Source organism: Chlorocebus sabaeus, chromosome 14 (assembly GCF_047675955.1).
Source record: "Chlorocebus sabaeus isolate Y175 chromosome 14, mChlSab1.0.hap1, whole genome shotgun sequence".
NCBI classification, from domain to species: Eukaryota; Metazoa; Chordata; class Mammalia; order Primates; family Cercopithecidae; genus Chlorocebus; species Chlorocebus sabaeus.
The window spans coordinates 1,497,525-1,519,401 of record NC_132917.1 but is presented as its reverse complement, the minus strand read 5'-3'; the positions used below and the strand labels follow the sequence as shown (position 1 = coordinate 1,519,401).

The 21,877-nt window shown below is 49.3% G+C and overlaps 1 protein-coding gene across 3 annotated transcripts in view; it reads right to left on the bottom strand.

Annotated features, from left to right (window-relative positions):
* Window positions 1–887: 887 nt before the first annotated feature.
* Window positions 888–21,877, bottom strand: part of TPO (thyroid peroxidase) — a 115,099-nt gene continuing 94,109 nt past the window's right edge. For all 3 annotated transcript variants that reach the window (XM_038006477.2, XM_073022729.1, XM_073022730.1), the window contains 3 exons: window positions 19,927–20,026; window positions 3,825–3,954; window positions 888–2,134 (listed from right to left, as the gene is read on the bottom strand). In XM_038006477.2, coding sequence (XP_037862405.2) covers window positions 2,081–2,134; window positions 3,825–3,954; window positions 19,927–20,026 — 284 coding nt within the window. In that variant the 3' untranslated portion in view covers window positions 888–2,080. The remainder of the gene's footprint in view (window positions 2,135–3,824; window positions 3,955–19,926; window positions 20,027–21,877) is intronic.

Here is a 21,877-nt window from a genome sequence, read left to right as displayed (position 1 = left end):
CATCACTGTATGGCACTGCTTCTTCTGGCTAATCCTAGAGGGCGGAGGTCACGCAGCACCACATCAGGCCAGGGTTCCTGGTTTTGGTGTCAGCAAGAGGCTCCGAGATGGAAGGGAAGACCGCTCCCCAGTCAGTGTGTTCCAGTGCGTGGCAGGGCGGCGGCTGAAGTAGAAGGCCTGTGTTCCCTTCGTGGAAGTGATCCAGAGGTTGGGCAGCTGCCCCCTTCACTGCCCAGAGCAGGAGCTGATGCGTTGTGCATGATCCAGAGGTTGGGCGGCCGCCCCCTTCGCTGCCCAGAGCAGGAGCTGATGCGTTGTGCATTGCTGCGGTTCCCTGTGTCTCTCCTCAGCTGCTGATGGTAACTCTCAGCAGCTCCTCTGCAGAAGCCGGGTCATGTCCCTTCCCTGGGTGTTGATACAGTTTGGTTCTGTGTCCACCCAGCCTCATGTGGGACTGTCATTCCCAGTGTTGGAGGAGGGGCCTGCTGGGAGGCAATGGGATCCCGGGGTGGGTTCTCAGGAAGAGCCCAGCACCACCCCTCTTGGTCCTGTGCAGGGAGTGAGTCGAGTCTCCTGTGATCTGGTGGCCTCCGTGTGTGGCTGCCCCTTTCCCTCCTCTCCCTCCTCTCCCTCCCGGCTCCCGGCTCCTGCCCTGTGATGGGCCTCCTGCCCCTGCCCCTTCCGCCATGACTGTTTCCAGAGGCCTCCCCGGAAGCCGAGCAGATGGTGGCACCATGCCACCTGCCCCGCCTGTGCCGCCCGGAGCCAGTTAAAGCCCTTTTCTCTATAAATGACCCAGTCTCGGGTGGTTCTTTACGGCGGTGTGAGAATGGACTGCTTACAGGGGTGATAAGGGCAATCTGTGACATTTGCCAGGATATTTTTCATATTATTTTAATTCTGAGATCATGAATGAGTTTTACATGAACACAACTAAGAGTTTGGGAACACGTAGAACAGGATGGCCTAGCACCTAGAGAAAACAACAGTCTGGTATTTTTGGGTTACAAAAGTTATAAAAAGCAAACTACGCATTCTCTACAGAACACTCGAGCGAAATAAAACATCCTGAAGCGAAACATTCACAGCCCTCCCAGGCCACTGTTGGCATCCGTGGGTGAGACCATTAAGTGCTGCGTAGACAGCCTGCTTCATCCATGATTAGTTACTACTCTCTTCTTAGTGGAGGTAGAACTCCAGGTCAGATGCGCCTGTGTTTGCTTTCAATGCTGAAGGACCCCTGACTATTTCCTTGGGTGAGGCTGAGGGCTGCCTGGGCTGGGACCCAGCACTCTGGAATTCAGCTGCTTCACACAAGAAATGAGGACAGCAGCTTTACAGGGTCAGCGTGGCTAACGGTGCCCTCCAGACTGCCCAGTTGAGTCAAGGAGGGGGATTCCTCCAGGATCACTGGGCTGTGTTCCCCGTGAGTGAGGGGGATGAGGAGGGGTGAGAGCGGCGCGCGGCAGGGCGGCTGCTGGAGGCAGAAGCCTGGGGTCTGAGGCTGACATGTTGGTGAATCTCTGGAGGATGAGACAAGTCACTTTGCCCTGTTGGTCCTTAAGGCTCCAGCCTCTCCCTCAGAATCACTTTCCTCCTCCCACTGGCCCTGCAGGAAGCCAGGAGTGCTCTTCTCAGGAGAAGAGGGAAGCCCGATGCAGGCCCTGCGGACACCTGGTGATGGGCAGCGGGTGTGGAAATGCCCGTGCCGGAGGGACCGCCGGGCGGAACGCAGACGAGCACAGCGTCAGAGACACCAGAAGGTGGAGACAGGTGATGGCAAGAGTAGTGTTTCCAGGGTTCGCAAAATAAAGATGTGTAATCTGTAAATACATTTTAATGGCAAAGCCCCAGAAGGAACAAATCAGGCAATGCTTACAAGAAAAGGCTAGACAAATGCACAGTTACAATATTTATTCATCCATGCCTGAGAGTAATTATAACATGGTGCTAGATTTGCCCGTGTTTGGAAAACAGTCGTTCTGGTGATTTTGCATTTGCCTGTGTTTGGAAAACAGTTGTACGGTGATTTTGGGAACACGAAGCTGTTCTGTAGGATCAGTGTCCTGCCAGTTTGCCCTCAGAGGGCTCTCGGCGGCCTGTGAGTATCCCGGCCTTCCATCCCAGCACTCTCCTGCAAAAATGCAGAACAAACATTAATAACATCTGAATTTTGACTGCTCCGGTAACAGCACACACTTGATACAAGACAGAAGGGCCTGGACAGGAGCTGTTTTCACAAAGGACTGCTGGCAAGATGAACCATCCTTCTTCCTCGTCATGCCAGAGGGAAGTTTCTGGCTCCCGGGCGAACACTTGTTTGCAGGAGGCCACAGAGGATCCACGTGGCAAAGGTTCCCACTCAGAGCGGGATCTGCGATTCGCAGGCGGGTCCTTCAGGAAGAAGGCGTGCTGAGCACACGAGCCCCTGCAACCATGGATGCACAGAACACCTGGCCTTGTCCCTGTTGTCAGTCAGGCAAATTAGGGGCCCAAGGGACTTGCTGGCACTACCCTTGCTGTGGCTAACAAAGGTATCCTGGGTGCATTTAAATTCACAAAGAGCCTCACTCCCAGGCCAGGTCTTTTTGGTTCCATGTGTGAGGGCCAGGTGCAAAGACGAACCTGCTCTCAGCAGAATGACCCTGGGCTCTGCTCGTCTCCGAGGACAGGATCTAGTTTCACACTGAATTTCGGAAGCCTGATCATGCTGGCAATGCCCCCTCCTGTATGCAAGTGATTTTGTTTAAATTAAAATTTGTATTTTTAGTTGACAAATAATAACTGCATATATTTATGTTTTAAGCATGGTTTCGATACCTTTACATTATGGAGAGATTATATCAAGTTAATTAACATATCATCACCTCACATCTTTTTTTTGGCAGTGAGAACATTTAAAATCTCTTATTTTAGTGGCTGGGCATGGTCCCAGCACTTTGGGAGTTTCAGACTGGAGGATCTCTTGAGCCTAAGGGCTCAACACCAGCCTGGGCAGTGCAGTGAGACTGCATCTCTGCAAAAAATTTAACAATTAGCCAGGCATGGTGGTGAGTGCCTGTAGTCCCAGCCACGCGGGCGGCTGAGGCAGGAGGGTCAAGGCTACGGTGAGCTATGATTGTGCCACCGCACTCCAGTCTGGGTGACAGAGCAAGACTCTGTCTCAAAAACAAAAAAAACCCTATTATTTTAGCAATTGTGAAATATGTGATCATTGTGACAAAGCGTGTGCCCCATGCGGTGCAGATCTGAGGCGTCCTCCTCCTGCCGGGGACTTTGTGCCTGTGACCGGCATCTCCCCACTGCCCTCTGGAGGCCACTGTGCTGCTCTCTGCTTCTCTAAGTTCAACAGTCACTTACACAAGTGACTTTTTAATACGCCCTCAATTGGGGTTCTGCATACAAGGTCAAGTTGGTAAAACATAAACATTTTTCCGCACTGGTTATAACGATTCCACTGAAAAATCAGAACTTAAAAGTCAGCATTTTGTTTCAGCTTCTCCTTCCTCTCCTGTGCTTCCAGCCAGTCCTCAGAATAAGTGGAAGCGAACACCTGAAAGGCAGCCCTTAGTTTTGGAACCGGTTTGTACAAACGGAAGGCATTTTCCTTCCTCTCACTAAGCAGGCTCACATTCTCGCTCATTGTCATTAACTTGTAAATAAAACCTCCAGGATGAAAGTGCAGAACAGACTAGAAACCAAGGGGTACACAGAAATATGCCGGGAGCCTCGGCGGAGCTGCTCCTACACTCAGATCTTGCCCAACCACTGCGGTGGCGGCTGGAAACACGCGGGTGGTGTGGCCTAGGGAGGTCCAGGCCCACCTGCTCCGAGTCCTGAGCTGCGGCGCCCTGCGGTGAAGTCCCTGCATCCTGGTGCTTCCCGCATCTCAGCTGGGGAGTTCCTCTGCCTGTCCCCGAGATGGGCAGTGCGGGTTTAGTGCCAGCGCGTGTCCTGTGGGAGACACGTGTCCAGCTATGGGGAGAGGGCCCGGCACCGTGACTGTGGAGGGGACAGCCCGGCATGAGCGAGGGCACGGCGGCCATGCTTGTCTTTGGCAGGAAAACTCCAACCCACTTCCATTTCCCACTTCAGTCAAGTCAATCATGATCTGATACATTCTGGAAAAATCAGCACCGTTCTCTTCATAGGGAAAACGATCTTAGCATTTCGCAGCCAGGAGGACCCTGTCTCCATGCAGGTGAGCCGTGGCTTTCTCACAACAATCACGCAGGAGACACGGGCTGCAGTGAGGATTTCCACCCCCGTCACTGCCAAGAGATGCATCCAAGTGACAGGCAACGTTAAGCTTTTCCTGGGTCAGGGCGTCGTCCCTGTGCAGGCAAAGGGCCCGAAACCACCTTCCACCTGAGCCTGAAGACCCCAGCCCAGACCTGGAAAGAGGGGGAGGAAGCGCCGACCCAGGGCAGCAAGGGTAGAGGCCCCCGGTCTCCGGGAGGCGAGGAGAGCTGGGGCCGGAGCAGGAAGGGACGCTCTGGTGAGACTGGGACCTTTTAAGAAGGGAAGAGCAAGTTACCCAGAAACGCATCAAAAATACTGCGGGATTTAACGGTAAGTACAAAACAGCTTTTCCATCAGAACTTAACAGCTACTGTAATTTCCAGCTATTTGTTTGCCTTGATTAGAAGTTTTTACCTGCCCCCGGCCCCATTCCCCAAACACTGAGCTGCTGGACTCCTTCCCCTGCCTTGGCGGTCATTCATCCCTGACCTCTGCATGGCGCCATCATCACGGGTCCTGAGCATTCCTGCCCGCCTGCCTGAAGAGGAACACAGGCCCTGGAGGTGGCTTGACCCTGTGTCAACGTGGCAATGGCAGACAATACTGTAATGCCTACAAACAACTTTCGAAGTCCTCCCGGGGAGCGCAGTCCCAGCACCACAGCGCACTCCGCACAGCCATTCCAGCAGCTCCTCCGGGGGAGCGCAGTCCCAGCACCATAGCGCACCCCACACAGCCATTCCAGCAACTTCTGCTGGGGAGCACAGTCCCAGCACCACAGCGCACTCCGCACAGCCATTCCAGCAGCTCCTCCCGGGGAGCGCAGTCCCAGCACCACAGTGCACTCCGCACAGCCATTCCAGCAGCTCCTCCCGGGGAGCACAGTCCCAGCACCACAGCGCACTCCGCACAGCCATTCCAGCAGCTCCTCCGGGGGAGCGCAGTCCCAGCACCATAGCGCACCCCACACAGCCATTCCAGCAACTCCTGCTGGGGAGCACAGTCCCAGCACCACAGCGCACTCCGCACAGCCATTCCAGCAGCTCCTCCCGGGGAGCGCAGTCCCAGCACCACAGTGCACTCCGCACAGCCATTCCAGCAGCTCCTCCCGGGGAGCACAGTCCCAGCACCACAGCGCACTCCGCACAGCCATTCCAGCAGCTCCTCCGGGGGAGCGCAGTCCCAGCACCATAGCGCACCCCACACAGCCATTCCAGCAACTCCTGCTGGGGAGCACAGTCCCAGCACCACAGCGCACTCCGCACAGCCATTCCAGCAGCTCCTCCCGGGGAGCGCAGTCCCAGCACCACAGTGCACTCCGCACAGCCATTCCAGCAGCTCCTCCCGGGGAGCGCAGTCCCAGCACCATAGCGCACTCCGCACAGCCATGCCAGCAGCTCCTCGCAGGGAGCACAGTCCCAGCACCACAGCGCACTCCGCACAGCCATTCCAGCAGCTCCTCCCGGGGAGCGCAGTCCCAGCACCATAGCGCACTCCGCACAGCCATTCCAGCAGCTCCTCCCGGGGAGCGCAGTCCCAGCACCATAGCGCACTCCGCACAGCCATTCCAGCAGCGCCAGCAAAGGCACCGCAAACCAAAGGCCAGTGCACAGTCACCTCCCCACCCTTGCGGACTCCGACCAAGGTGTACATGGAAGACTGCCCTCCCGTCCATGGGGAGGGCCTGAGTCTGCCTCTCCTCTGTACAGGCCCAACAGCCCTTGGTGGCTTCAGTGCTTGTGATGGTGTCATCAGGAGCAAATGGCATTTAGTCATCACTTCAGCCTGATCACCACGGGGGACTGGGGTGTTGCTTGAGTTTGACTTGGTGACCTCTCCGCCTCTCAGTTTTCTCATTCGTAAAGTGGGATAAAATAGCAACTTCCTTCAGTGAGAATCCACTGACATAAAGTGTGTAAGGAGTTGGCACCAATGCCAGTTTCTATTAAAATTCAGTGAATGTCAGGTGTTCGTGCCATGTGAAAGTGCATTAATGCCTCATTCACTCTCTGCTCATTACTGTAAATGGAACTGGGTCTACTTGATAATCATTTCAAAGTCACATCCACCCAGAATGTGGGAATGTGACCTTGTCTGGAAGTAAGGTTTTTTCAGATGCAATTAGTTAGGGTGAGTCTATACTGGGATAGGGTGGAACCCGGAATCCAGGAGGACTGGTGCCCTTATAAGAAGAGGGGCATTTGAACACAGACACGCAGGGGAGAAGGCCGGGTAAAGACAGAGGCAGAGGTTGGCACGATGAGTCTGTAGGCCAAGCGGTGCCAGCGAACACCAGCAGGGCACCAAAGACGGGGTGTGCAAGGAAGCATTCGTCCTGCCAGCCTTTGGGGGAGCACAGCCTTCGGGGGAGCACAGCCTTCGGGGGAGCACAGCCCAGCCAACACCGTGACTTGGGTCTTCTGGCCTCCAGAACTGTGAGAGAATCAATGTCTGTTGCTTTAAGCCACCAAACGTGTGGTTCTTTGTTACGGCAGCCCTCGCCTTCCTCAGCCTGAACTGTCACCACTCCGCCGTCTTACCTCTCAATATCCCAAGTAAAAGCCACCCGAAGAAAGCCCATGTCTTAACAGAAACTGTCTTGAAAATGTTGGAAAAAGCCTTTCCCTACTTTATGAATTTGCTGCAAAATAGAAATTTAAATTAAAATATTTTGCATTCACTGTTCACTATTGTTTTACAAGCACTATGCTCATTTCAATCTAGAGCGGTCTTACGTCTTTTAAAATTATTTTCTATATTCATTGAGGTTCTGAATCGTGTAAAAGTATTGAAAACAATCCTTGTCAAGTAATCCTGACTTTTCTATACAATTGCATATATGGCTCTTTCACCATTTGAATTCGAGCTTCTTCATAAACGCTTTAAAAACAGGACGGGGCCAGGCGCGGTGGCTCACGCCTGTAATCCTAGCACTTTGGGAGGCCGAGGCAGGCAGATCACGAGGTCAGGAGATTGAGACCATCCTGGCTAACACGGTGAAACCCCGTCTCTACTAAAAATACAAAAAATTAGTCGGGCGTGGTGGCGGGCGCCTGTGGTCCCAGCTGCTCAGGAGGCTGAGGCAGGAGAATGGCATGAACCCGGGAGGCAGAGGTTTCAGTGAGCCGAGACCGTGCCACTGCACTCCAGTCTGGGAGACACAGCGAGACTCCGTCTCAAAAAAAGAAAAAAACAGGGATGGGGTGTGCCCATCCCTCTGAATTCAACCATTTTTCCCTTGTATCAGGTAGGAACACCTTGTTAACATGAGAAATATTTATGAGAAATATTTACTGCACTCTTTACTAATCACAAGATGCTTCTGGGCAAAGGAGGGAGGAGAGATTCACAGGGTGAAGAAGCCACTCCCTGCACGAGGGGATTTGAGGAGGTTGCACACAGTGGGGGGATTTAGGGGGTTGCACACGGTGGGGGGATTTGGGGGGTTACAGTGGGGGGATTTGGGGGGTTGCACACAGTGGGGGGGATTTGGGTGGGTTGCACACATTGGGGGATTTGGGGGGTTGCACACAGTGGGGGGATTTGGGGAGGTTGCACACAGTGGGGGGATTTGAGGGGGTTGCACACAGTGGGGGGATTTCGGGAGGTTGCACACAGTGGGGGGATTTCGGGAGGTTGCACACAGTGGGGGGGATTTGGGGAGGTTGCACACAGTGGGGATTTGAGGGGATTTCACACAGTGGGGGATTTGGGGAGGTTGCACACAGTGGGGGGATTTCGAGAGGTTGCACACAGTGGGGGGATTTCGGGAGGTTGCACACAGTGGGGGATTTGAGGGGGTTGCACACAGTGGGGGGATTTGGGTGTGTTGCACACAGTGGGGGGATTTGGGGGGGTTGCAAACAGTGGGGAGATTTGGGGGGTTGCACACAGTGGGGGGATTTGGGGAGGCTGCACACAGTGGGGGGATTTGGGGAGGTTGCACACAGTGGGGGATTTGAGGGCGTTGCACACAGTGGGGGGATTTGGGGAGGCTGCACACAGTGGGTGGTGTTTGGGTGGAGCCTTAGCGATGTGTCAGACTTGAACATGCAAGGCTGTGCTGAGATGATAAGGAGATAGTATTCTATGGAAAGACTGAGGCTTGAACAAAAGGCAAGAAGTGGGAATGGCTGGGCATATCCAGGGACAGATCAGAGAGACGCGAGGGCACGGTGGCAGGGCTGGTGTTGGGTAGAGAGACGCGAGGGCACGGTGGCAGGGTTGGTGTGGGGTAGAGAGACGCGAGGGCACAGTGGCAGGGGTGGTGTGGGGTAGAGAGACGCGAGGGCACGGTGGCAGGGCCGGTGTGGGGTAGAGAGACGTGAGGGCACGGTGGCAGGGGTGGTGTGGGGTAGAGAGACGCGAGGGCACGGTGGCAGGGGTGGTGTGGGGTAGACGGCCTGGGGTCAGGAGAGGGAGGAAGGCACATGTCCCAGCAACACTTGCTCAGAAGTGGGTGAAGAAAGTGGGGCTGCAGAGGGAGGGGCTGGGAGCTACCCAGAGAAAGCAGATGAGCCTGGTGGCCAGGCTTGGGTTCTGGGCTGGAAACTGGATAACACACTCAGCTGAAGCCACAGGGGGACTGGGAGGTAGGAGGCTGTCATTGCTGGGGCTGATATGTGACCAGCCTGGGAGCGGCCCCCCTGCTCATTTCCAGGGCCGACATGGGGAAGCACAGGTCCTTCCCTGGGTCCTCTGGGCCCCGAGTGCCTCACAGATGCCTTATTGACTCTGAGGGATTCCACTACAACAGGTTCAGATCCCCCGTGCCGTGTAGCCCAGGCGGCCACTCTACGTCTGTCCCCCAGCAAAGGGCCAGTTCCCTCGGACTTCCCTAACGAAGTCCTGAAGACAATTCCTGTCATCAACATGCAGTTTAGATGACCAGAAACCTCAGACTCCATCTCAAGAGACCCAGGCTGTCTCTGTCCCAAGGGTCTGGGGAAAGAGAGAACTGGGGGAGGAGGGTCCCTGGGGAGGAGGGTCCTGGGGGAAAAGGGCACCAGGTCACCCCGGCTGACCTCCATCCAGCATGCTTGTGAATCTAATGATAAAGAGAGGAAGGTGGCAGGAACCCCCAGCGCCATGCCTAGAGAAAGAGCACCCTGTCAGCTCACAGTGCGGGAAGGTGCGAGACAGCACAAAGGGTTAGACACCCTGGAGAGAGGACAAACCTGGCTGTATGCTAGGGAAGGACCTCGCGGCTTTCCCATGGATTTGCTGGAAATTAATGCAAATGATTCAACCTTTTTTGAATGTATAATGCACACTGTAAGTAGGGATATCAATACAAGATACAACTGAAAACAGCAGAAAGATATAGGGCACAGTTTACCAGAGACAAAGAAAACCTGAAAAACTGTATTTCAGAAGTCATAGAACTAAGTGATGGTGGAAAAGTAGAGTTGGTAAAAATAAGAGCAAATGGAGAAGGACTGGAACTGCACGTTTAACATTTTCCCTGGACAGTGAGAATCAACAGACAGATAAACTCTTCATGAAAGTTAAGTTTAAAATGCTGAGCTAAGAAAGCTGGGCCTGAAGAAATCGTACCACAGAGGAAAATGCCTCCACGGCGAAAGGTCTAATTGGCAAAACTGACGGAGACCAAAAAACGGATCTGGTGAATGAATTTTTAGTGTAAAAGTTTGCACAGAAAGAATTCAACTTGGTGAAAACAATTTCAACGCAATAAAACATGTATAATACCTTGGAGGTATTTTAAATGCAGTGTCAAGAAAGCAGATGAAGGAGTCGGTTTGCTGGAGTTAACTCTGAATCACAGATTTGCAGTGAAAATATATTAGCAATTTGTCACGTTGTTAATAATCACACCAAAACGTACAGTGTTAGACCCTAGACAGCTGGGTGGGTAGAAAATGAGGAGGAGAGGAGAGAAGCAAACACCTTTGTCTCACTAGGAGACACCCTACTAGTGAACACCCTCCGTGTGCCATGCTGTGCTGCGTTCTCTCCCCTCCCACGTCTCCGTGTGCCACGCTGTGCTGTGTTCTTTCCCCTCCCACGTCTCTCTCCGCTGTCTCCGTCTCTCTTTCTCCCTTTCCCTCTCTGTTTTCCTCCCTACTCCTCACCACACAATAATGCCCTAAGTTGGAAATAAGACCATGTTTTTAAAGCTGAAGAATGAGACACAGAGGGAGGCGAGGCTAGGATTGCATTGAGCCCGTTTGCTGAGAGCAGCGTGGGGGTCTCAGGGTAGGTGACGGGAAGACATTTCCTGAATAAGTGACTTGACCTTCTGAGCTCATCGAATCACAGGTCTGGGGGTGCTGTGGCTTTTGTCCAGGATGTTTCTCCCCTGGAGCCCCAGGGTCTTCCCCATTATGGTTTCTGACTCTGTAACTGCCCCTGTTCTCTGTGCTTAAGCGTGTGTTGGCAAGTTAACATCCACTTTTTCATATCTTTCAGCTAAGTGGCACTTTGCAAACTAAATTGGTGCTTGGTAGCATATTTTTAGAACTCCAGAGTCTAAAATCAACTACAGCCAAATATTTATCTCCCAAGTTTCCTTGGAAAGGTATTCATTTAATCTATGGCTGTCAATCTTAAGGAAAATTGCAATTTTTCTTATGAGTGTGAACTACAGACACTAATATTTATCATGATGATAATGTGATAGATGTCTATAGGGATGTTTGCAAATACAAAATTGTTTATGAACAGGAAATTATAGTCACATCAGTTTTTGTTACAATTACACATTTAATAGTTATAATTATAGAACCGGGGGGGCGGAGCAAGATGGCCAAATAGGAACAGCTCCAGTCTCCAACTCCCAGCGCGAGCGACACGGAAGACCGGTGATTTCTGCATTTCCAACTGAGGTACTGGGTTCATCTCACTAGGGAGTGCCGGACAATTGGTGCTGGTCAGCTGCTGCAGCCTGACCAGCGAGAGCTGAAGCAGGGCAAGGCATCACCTCACCTGGGAAGCGCAAGGGGGAAGGGAATCCCTTTTGCTAGCCAGGGGAACTGAGACACACAACACCTGGAAAATCGGGTAACTCCCACCCCAATACTGCACTTAAGCAAACGGGCACACCAGGAGATTATATCCCACACCTGGCCGGGAGGGTCCCACGCCCATTGGAGCCTCCCTCATTGCTAGCACAGCAGTCTGCAATCTAACCACAAGGCAGCAGCGAGGCTAGGGGAGTGGCACCCGCCATTGCTGAGGCTTAAGTAGGTAAACAAAGCCTCTGGGAAGCTCGAACTGGGTGGAGCTCACAGCAGCTCAAGGAAACCTGCCTGTCTCTGTAGACTCCACCTCTGGGGACAGGGCACAGCTAAACAACAACAAAAGCAGCAGAAACCTCTGCAGATGCAAACGACTCTATCTGACAGCTTTGAAGAGAGCAGTGGATCTCCCAACACGGAGGTTGAGATCTGAGAAGGGACAGACTGCCTGCTCAAGTGGGTCCCTGACCCCTGAGTAGCCTAACTGGGAGACATCCCCCACTAGGGGCAGTCTGACACCCCACACCTCACAGGGTGGAGTACACCCCTGAGAGGAAGCTTCCAAAGCAAGAATCAGACAGGTACACTCGCTGTTCAGAAATATTCTATCTTCTGCAGCCTCTGCTGCTGATACCCAGGCAAACAGGGTCTGGAGTGGACCTCAAGCAATCTCCAACAGACCTACAGCTGAGGGTCCTGACTGTTAGAAGGAAAACTATCAAACAGGAAGGACACCTACACCAAAACCCCATCAGTACATCACCATCATCAAAGACCAGAGGCAGATAAAACCACAAAGATGGGGAAAAAGCAGGGCAGAAAAGCTGGAAATTCAAAAAATAAGAGCGCATCTCCCCCGGCAAAGGAGCGCAGCTCATCGCCAGCAACGGATCAAAGCTGGACGGAGAATGACTTCGACGAGATGAGAGAAGAAGGCTTCAGTCCATCAAATTTCTCAGAGCTAAAGGAGGAATTACGTACCCAGCGCAAAGAAACTAAAAATCTTGAAAAAAAAAGTGGAAGAATTGATAGCTAGAGTAATTAATGCAGAGAAGGTCATAAACGAAATGAAAGAGATGAAAACCATGACACAAGAAATACGTGACAAATGCACAAGCTTCAGTAACCGACTCGATCAACTGGAAGAAAGAGTATCAGCGATTGAGAATCAAATGAATGAAATGAAGTGAGAAGAGAAACCAAAAGAAAAAAGAAGAAAAAGAAATGAACAAAGCCTGCAAGAAGTATGGGATTATGTAAAAAGACCAAATCTATGTCTGATTGGGGTTCCTGAAAGTGAGGGGGAAAATGGAACCAAGTTGGAAAACACTCTTCAGGATATCATCCAGGAGAACTTCCCCAACCTAGTAGGGCAGGCCAACATTCAAATCCAGGAAATACAGAGAACACCACAAAGATACTCCTCGAGAAGAGCAACTCCAAGACACATAATTGCCAGATTCACCAAAGTTGAAATGAAGGAAAAAATCTTAAGGGCAGCCAGAGAGAAAGGTCAGGTTACCCACAAAGGGAAGCCCACCAGACTAACAGCAGATCTCTCAGCAGAAACTCTACAAGCCAGAAGAGAGTGGGGGCCAATATTCAACATTCTTAAAGAAAAGAATTTTAAACCTAGAATTTCATATCCAGCCAAACTAAGTTTCATAAGTGAAGGAGAAATAAAATCCTTTACAGATAAGCAAATGCTTAGAGATTTTGTCACCACTAGGCCTGCCTTACAAGAGACCCTGAAGGAAGCACTAAACATGGAAAGGAACAACTGGTACCAGACATTGCAAAAACATGCCAAAATGTAAAGACCATCGAGGCTAGGAAGAAACTGCATCAACTAATGAGCAAAATAACCAGTTAATATCATAATGGCAGGATCAAGTTCACACATAACAATATTAACCTCAAGTGTAAATGGACTAAATGCTCCAATTAAAAGACACAGACTGGCAAACTGGATAAAGAGTCAAGGCCCATCAGTCTGCTGTATTCAGGAGACCCATCTCACATGCAGAGACATACATAGGCTCAAAATAAAGGGATGAAGGAAGATTTACCAAGCAAATGGAGAACAAAAAAAAGCAGGGGTTGCAATACTAGTCTCTGATAAAACAGACTTTAAACCATCAAAGATCAAAAGAGACAAAGAAGGCCATTACATAATGGTAAAGGGATCAATTCAACAGGAAGAGCTAACTATCCTAAATATATATGCACCCAATACAGGAGCACCCAGATTCATAAAGCAAGTCCTTAGAGACTTACAAAGAGACTTAGACTCCCATACAATAATAATGGGAGACTTCAACACTCCACTGTCAACATTAAACAGATGGACGAGACAGAAAGTTAACAAGGATATCCAGGAATTGAACTCATCTCTGCAGCAAGCAGACCTAATAGACATCTATAGAACTCTCCACCCCAAATCAACAGAATATACATTCTTCTCAGCACCACATCGCACTTATTCCAAAATTGACCACATAATTGGAAGTAAAGCACTCCTCAGCAAATGTACAAGAACAGAAATTATAACAAACTGTCTCTCAGACCACAGTGCAATCAAACTAGAACTCAGGACTAAGAAACTCAATCAAAACTGCTCAACTACATGGAAACTGAACAACCTGCTCCTGAATGACTACTGGGTACATAACGAAATGAAGGCAGAAATAAAGATGTTCTTTGAAACCAATAGAACAAAGATACAACATACCAGAATCTCTGGGACACATTTAAAGCAGTGTGTAGAGGGAAATTTATAGCACTAAATGCCCACAAGAGAAAGCAGGAAAGATCTAAAATTGACACACTAACATCACAATTAAAAGAACTAGAGAAGCAAGAGAAAACACATTCGAAAGCTAGCAGAAGGCAAGAAATAACTAAGATCAGAGCAGAACTGAAGGAGATAGAGACACAAAAAACCCTCCAAAAAATCAATGAATCCAGGAGTTGGTTTTTTGAAAAGATCAACAAAATTGACAGACCGCTAGCAAGACTAATAAAGAAGAAAACAGAGAAGAATCAAATAGACGCAATAAAAAATGATAAAGGGGATATCACCGCCGACCCCACAGAAATACAAACTACCATCAGAGAATACTATAAACACCTCTATGCAAATAAACTAGAAAATCTAGAAGAAATGGATAATTTCCTGGATACTTACACTCTTCCAAGACTAAACCAGGAAGAAGTTGAATCCCTGAATAGACCAATAGCAGGCTCTGAAATTGAGGCAATAATTAATAGCCTACCAACCAAAAAAAGTCCAGGACCAGATGGATTCACAGCTGAATTCTACCAGAGGTACAAGGAGGAGCTGGTACCATTCCTTCTGAAACTATTCCAATCAATAGAAAAACAGGGAATCCTCCCTAACTCATTTTATGAGGCCAACATCATCCTGATACCAAAGCCTGGCAGAGACACAACAAAAAAAGAATTTTACACCAATATCCCTGATGAACATTGATGTAAAAATCCTCAATAAAATACTGGCAAACCGGATTCAGCAGCACATCAAAAAGCTTATCCACCATGATCAAGTGGGCTTCATCCCTGGGATGCAAGGCTGGTTCAACATTCACATCAATAAACATAATCCAGCATATAAACAGAACCAAAGACAAGAACCACATGATTATCTCAATAGATGCAGAAAAGGCTTTTGACAAAATTCAACAGCCCTTCATGCTAAAAACGCTCAATAAATTCGGTATTGATGGAACGTACCTCAAAATCATAAGAGCTATTTATGACAAACCCACAGCCAATATCATACTGAATGGGCAAAAACTGGAAAAATTCCCTTTGAAAACTGGCACAAGACAGGGATGCCCTCTCTCACCACTCCTATTCAACATAGTGTTGGAAGTTCTGGCTAGGGCAATCAGGCAAGAGAAAGAAATCAAGGGTATTCAGTTCGGAAAAGAAGAAGTCAAATTGTCCCTCTTTGCAGATGACATGATTGTATATTTAGAAAACCCCATGGTCTCAGCCCAAAATCTCCTTAAGCTGATAAGCAACTTCAGCAAAGTCTCAGGATACAAAATTAATGTGCAAAAATCACAAGCATTCTTATACACCAGTAACAGACAAACAGAGAGCCAAATCAGGAATGAACTTCCATTCACAATTGCTTCAAAGAGAATAAAATACCTAGGAATCCAACTTACAAGAGATGTAAAGGACCTCTTCGAGGAGAACTACAAACCACCGCTCAGTGAAATAAAAGAGGACACAAACAAATGGAAGAACATACCATGCTCATGGATAGGAAGAATCAATATCGTGAAAATGGCCATACTGCCCAAGGTAATTTATAGATTCAATGCCATCCCCATCAAGCTACCAATGAGTTTCTTCACAGAATTGGAAAAAACTGCTTTAAAGTTCATATGGAACCAAAAAAGAGCCCACATCTCCAAGACAATCCTAAGTCAAAAGAACAAAGCTGGAGGCATCATGCTACCTGACTTCAAACTATACTACAAGGCTATGGTAACCAAAACAGCATGGTACTGGTACCAAAACAGAGATATAGACCAATGGAACAGAACCGAGTCCTCAGAAATAATACCACACATCTACAGCCATCTGATCTTTGACAAACCTGAGAGAAACAAGAAATGGGGAAAGGATTCCTTATTTAATAAATGCTGCTGGGAAAATTGGCTAGCCATAAGTAGAAAGCTGAAACTGGATCCTTTCCTTACTCCTTATACGAAAATTAATTCAAGATGGATTAGAGACTTAAATGTTAGACCTAATACCATAAAAACCCTAGAGGAAAACCTAGGTAGTACCATTCAGGACATAGGCATGGGCAAAGACTTCATGTCTAAAACACCAAAAGCAACGGCAACAAAAGCCAAAATTGACAAATGGGATCTCATCAAACTAAAGAGCTTCTGCACAGCAAAAGAAACTACCATCAGAGTGAACAGGCAACCTACAGAATGGGAGAAAATTTTTGCAATCTACTCATCTGACAAAGGACTAATATCCAGAACCTACAAAGAACTCAAACAAATTTACAAGAAAAAAACAAACAACTCCATCAAAAAGTGGGCAAAGGATATGAAAAGACATTTCTCAAAAGAAGACATTCATACAGCCAACAGACACAGGAAAAAATGCTCATCATCACTGGCCACCAGAGAAATGCAAATCAAAACCACACTGAGATACCATCTCACACCAGTTAGAATGGCGATCATTAAAAAGTCAGGAAACAACAGGTGCTGGAGAGGATGTGGAGAAATAGGAACACTTTTACACTGTTGGTGGGATTGTAAACTAGTTCAACCATTATGGAAAACAGTATGGCGACTCCTCAAGGATCTAGAACTAGATGTACCATATGACCCAGCCATCCCATTACTGGGTATATACCCAAAGGATTCTAAATCATGCTGCTATAAAGACACATGCACACGTATGTTTATTGCGGCACTATTCACAATAGCAAAGACTTGGAATCAACCCAAATGTCCATCAGTGACAGACTGGATTAAGAAAATGTAGCACATATACACCATGGAATACTATGCAGCCATAAAAAAGGATGAGTTTGTGTCCTTTGTAGGGACATGGATGCAGCTGGAAACCATCATTCTCAGCAAACTATCACAAGAACAGAAAACCAAACACCGCATGTTCTCACTCATAGGTGGGAACTGAACAATGAGATCACTTGGACTCGGGAAGGGGGACATCACACACCGGGGCCTATCATGGGGAGGGGGAAGGAGGGAGGGCTTGCATTGGGAGTTATACCTGATGTAAATGACGAGTTGATGGGTGCTGATGAGTTGATGGGTGCAGCACACCAACATGGCACAAGTATACATATGTAACAAACCTGCACGTTATGCACATGTACCCTAGAACTTAAAGTATAATAATAAATAAAGTAAAAAAAAAAATAAAAGAATGAGCTCGCTAATTAGTTTCATATTGGGAAAATAAATAGTGTAAAAAAAAGTAAAAAAAATTATAGAACTAGCTAATCTGAAGTTATTTGCTTACAGCCTACTCAATTTTTATTGCTTACTCTATTTCATGGTTAGCTGAGGGTTTTAATTATTAGTAATTAAAGTTTTTAAGGTTTAAAGACCAAATGATTCATAAAACATAGGGAATATTTCCTACCACCACCCCATCTAAATCTAGAGACACCATTTAAACGTTAAAGTAGTCTCTTCCCAGAACAGATCAATGCAGTGTCTTGTAGAGAGAGTAGGTGATTATTCAGTCTTCACTGGTAATGGTTATTTGAAACAACAGCCTCTGCATGTGAGATATAATCTTCCTGCGAGGAGAAGCCGGGCAGCTGCGGCACGACCTCCAGCACCAGACAGGTCTTGGGTTCAAGGATCTGCTCTGGGCTTACCAACTTTGAGCCAGTAACAGGCTCTCGCTCCACCTCCTCATGCTACACGGAAAATGGACACAATCACAGCACTTTGTTAGTTTTCTGGGGCTGCAGTCACAGAGGACCACAGACCTGGCTGCTTAAACAGCAGAAGTTTATGACCTAGAGTTCTGGAGGCAGGAGTCCACGTCGAGGTGACTGCAGGCGGCTCCCCGGCCTCCCTCCCAGTTCCTGTGGCCGCTGGCGATCTTCCCAGGCCCCAGCTTAGAGAAACCCCACCCTGATGTCTGCCTTTCCGTCAAGATGGCCTTTGCCTGCCGGGCATGACTCTGTGCAAACTCTTCTTTCTAGAGGAACACCAGCTATATTGAATTAGGGTCCCGTGTACTCCAGGGCAATCTCATTGTAACTAATTACACTTGCAGAGACCTTAGTTCCAAATAAGTTTACATTCTGAGGTCCTAAAGGTCAGGGTGTAAACACATGTTTTGGGCAATGCACAGTTCAAGCCATGGCAAACACCTGAGTCAGATGATTGATCAGAAAATCAGAGGAGACAGTGGCTAAGGATGACTTAGCATTGCATCCAACACACGGCTTTAGCTGTTACTATCACGTCTCTACTGGAAGAAATTTCTCACAGTTGTCTGAATTATGGTGTATGTTAGTTTTGACAGAAGCTATGACGCTACTCAGAAATACATCACTGAAATGTCGTGTGCCGGATGGATCAGAAGCTCTTGTGTCAAACGTGGGTGTCTGGGTCAACCACAGTAGTTGCCAGAGGCCTTGCAGAATAACTGAAACGGGGAACTGGCTTTACCACCACATCTCAGCAGCGGAGGAACAGCATGCAGAGCAGATGGCAGGCGCAGGGGCTTCCCTTACAAGTGGCCACGAAGATAAAAACAACAGAAAAGAGGCCATTGCTGTGGATTGTTGACAAGGCCCTTTGGAAACAACAGTGATCTGGGTAACTTCTGGTTGCTAAGCTTTCAAGTTTTTAAAAACCAGTTCCTGTAGGAGGTGCAAAAACTGTGAGAAAAGGGTTTCCTGTTCAAGGCGCAGACGTTCCTCAGTGTACCAAGAAGTTGCTAGAAAAATGAAGGTTTGCTAGAATGTTGAGTTTCTATTATTGGGAAGATGAGAAACAGCCTGGATGATGGCCTTAGGGTGGGAAAGTCGTGGATAATCCATAGACACGTGTCGTCGGGTGATGTTTGGGGGCTTGGATAATCCATACATATGTGGTATGGGGTGGTGCTGGGGGCTTGGATAATCCATGCGTGTGGTATGGGGTGGTGCTGGGGGCTTGGATAATCCATGCGTGTGGTATGGGGTGGTGCTGGGGGCTTGGATAATCCATGCGTGTGGTATGGGGTGGTGCTGGGGGCTTGGCCAGTGAGGAGCTCTGAAGGCCAGGGTGGAGGGTGAAGGTGAAGGCGAAGGAGACTGCAGGGGTCATCCTGGCAGAGGGCAGGGCTGGCTATAGCAGGAGCGTGCACAGGTCGTGTTGGACTGAGCCTGGCACTCAGGGAGAGCAGAGGCCGAGTAACTGTGGCCTCTATTTGCAGGTATTCTGGGCATAGCCCTGGGGGCCCAGCCTGGGGCTGCAATGACTTTTTATAGTGTTTGCTGTTATTTTTAACACTTTCTGTATAAAATGAACAATTGTGCATTAAAAATGAAGTGATGCTCAAGAAGTTTGGTTCTCAAGAGCAGCAAGGAGCAGAGCTGGTTCCTCGGGGCTAGGGACGTGGACCAGCTGCCCCACCCGAGGCAGCCTTGAGGGGTTCTTTCTGCAGACAGCACTCTCACAGGGCGGGAACTCTCAGGTTCTCTCAGGTTCGGGTCTGAGTCTTTCAACAGCAGCGCCATTTTTAACATGAAAGTTCAACTTTCAATTTCTGCCCTCAAGGGAGGAAATAAAACTGAGGAATAAAATTTTCATTCATGCATGACCTTTTTTCTCTGAGAAACCTTTATAAGAATTTTTACTCCTAACAAGAGACTACTTCAATGCAATCACTTAATGTTAGAAAAGTATGCCATATTGCTGGATCTTCGTCCACAGATACCTGACACCACCTAAGGTGTACAAATGATCGCTCCACTTTCATTATTTAAAGCATAAAGAATGATCCGGAGAGTCTAAGACATTGCACAAAATAGTTCTGAGATCAATGCCTTTGAGATACCAGTAACCTATGTTAGCTTTAGGAAAATAAAGCAGCTTCACTGCAACCATGTCCAGAGGAAAGGAGATTGTGTTGTGTCTCAGTAACAGTCAATAAATGAAGGACTTACCACCTGCAAATCACCGTCGAGGTGAGACCTGCCAAGCCTCCAATCAGCAGAGCAGCCAGCGAGATGGAGACCCAAGTCGCCCGAGGGAGCCTCCCGGGGTCTGGGGCACAGAAAGGCCTGGTTAGAAGAACCTCCCAGGGCCTGGGCAAGCCAGGTTATCCTGCCTGAGTCTGGGCCACACCCTGTCCTGGGCCAGTTGCCTTCACCCCACAGCACGATGTACAGAGGGAGGGAGGGAGGGAGGGAGGAGGGAGGGTCATTCATCTGCCCAGAAAAGCCATAGACCGTTAAGTCCAGAGCCGAATGTGACGTGGGGAGAGCCAGCAGGGGACACAGGGCAGAGAAGCTGTGGCTCTCTCTCTATGGCAGCCTCTGTGGGCTTGGCATGGACGCTGTCTTGCAGGACAGAAAGCACACCTTGCTGCCCAAACCAGGGAGGACTCTCAGTGCCCTCTGAGTGGACCGCAGGACCCAGGGAGCCCTGTGGGGCCTTTGACCAGGGCGGGAAAGTGGGACAAAGTGGTCTGTAGGGGATGTGGTGTAACACCATGAGGTTTTGCCCTTGGCTGCATTTTATTTTTCCCAGACGCCTCCTGGAGGTGAAACTGTGGTCGAGGGAAGGTGGTCTGCACCTTGCAGAGCTGGAGCCCTGGGGGGACAGGGGCACGGGATGGCAGCAGATTTTGGAGCTCATGCTGGGTTTCATCAGCCCATTCCAGAAATAAACTGAACAGGGTCAGCGTGAATCAGACAGAGAAGTGCAGAAGGTCCTGAAGACGGCACAGAGGAGAGAGGCAGCCCGGGAGCCGGCCCCAGAGCATCTGGTGAGAGGCCTGAGGAAGTGCCTCCCACCTGGACCTGTGTCTTCCTCTGAAAAAGCCGGGGACTGAGTAAGGGCTCCTGGGTCCGGCCCTTGGCTTCTATGCTCTCCGCAAGGAGATGCCAGCCTGGGGCCAGTGCGGCTTTGAACTCAGAGCTCCTTTGACCACAGTTTTATTACTGACTTTTCTGTTTAGGTGCCCATTCGAGGTGGCCAAGGAGAAATCCAAGATGAAATGAAAACTGACTTTTAAATAAGAATTTAAATACTACCAATCAGTGTTTTTTTAAAACAAACATGGGTCGCCCTGGATATATATCATCACGTGTGGTTGAAGAAAGGCTCTGGGGCTAAGGGAGCGTGTTCAGGCACCACACGAAGGCAGTGGCTGGGGGAATTGGGTGCTTGGTTTGGTTCTAGTTCTCACACTGGATTTTTTAAAGTCGGTGATGAATACGTCTGTGGGTGGCGGCAGTTCCCTGTGCCACTTAGCGCCTGGGCATGATTTGCGTCTGTGGATGGCGGCAGTTCCCTGTGCCACTTAGCACCTGGGCATGATTTGCGTCTGTGGATGGCGGCAGTTCCCTGTGCCACTCAGCGCCTGGGCATGATTTGCATCTGTGGGTGGCGGCAGTTCCCTGTGCCACTTAGCGCCTGGGCATGATTTGCGTCTGTGGGTGGCGGCAGTTCCCTGTGCCACTTAGTGCCTGGGCATGATTTGCAGGTGTGTCTCATCTCCAGCCCAGACACAGGTAGTGTCCATGACTGTCTTCCTAGCATGGGTCTTGGACACTCGGCAAGTATTTGGTGGATACAAGAATGAATGAATAAATCCTAAATGCACATCCTGACTGTTTCTCCACAACGATCCTGTCCTTTTAGCTTTTGCACCTCATGACTTTTCCTCCTGGGCTCCTCTAACCATCCTCCTGCCTCCAGGATCTCCTTCCTGCCACCTCTCACAGACGCAGGAGAGTCTGCAGGGCAACCTGAGCACACCGGCCTCCTGCTAAAAGTCCGTGGAGAGCAGAGCAGCTTGCTGGCCGTGGGACGCCGCTCCTCCCACATCCAGAAAGAGGCTGGGTTCATGCTTCCATCCGCTGCTACTCGTTCTCGCCCCCATGGCTACTA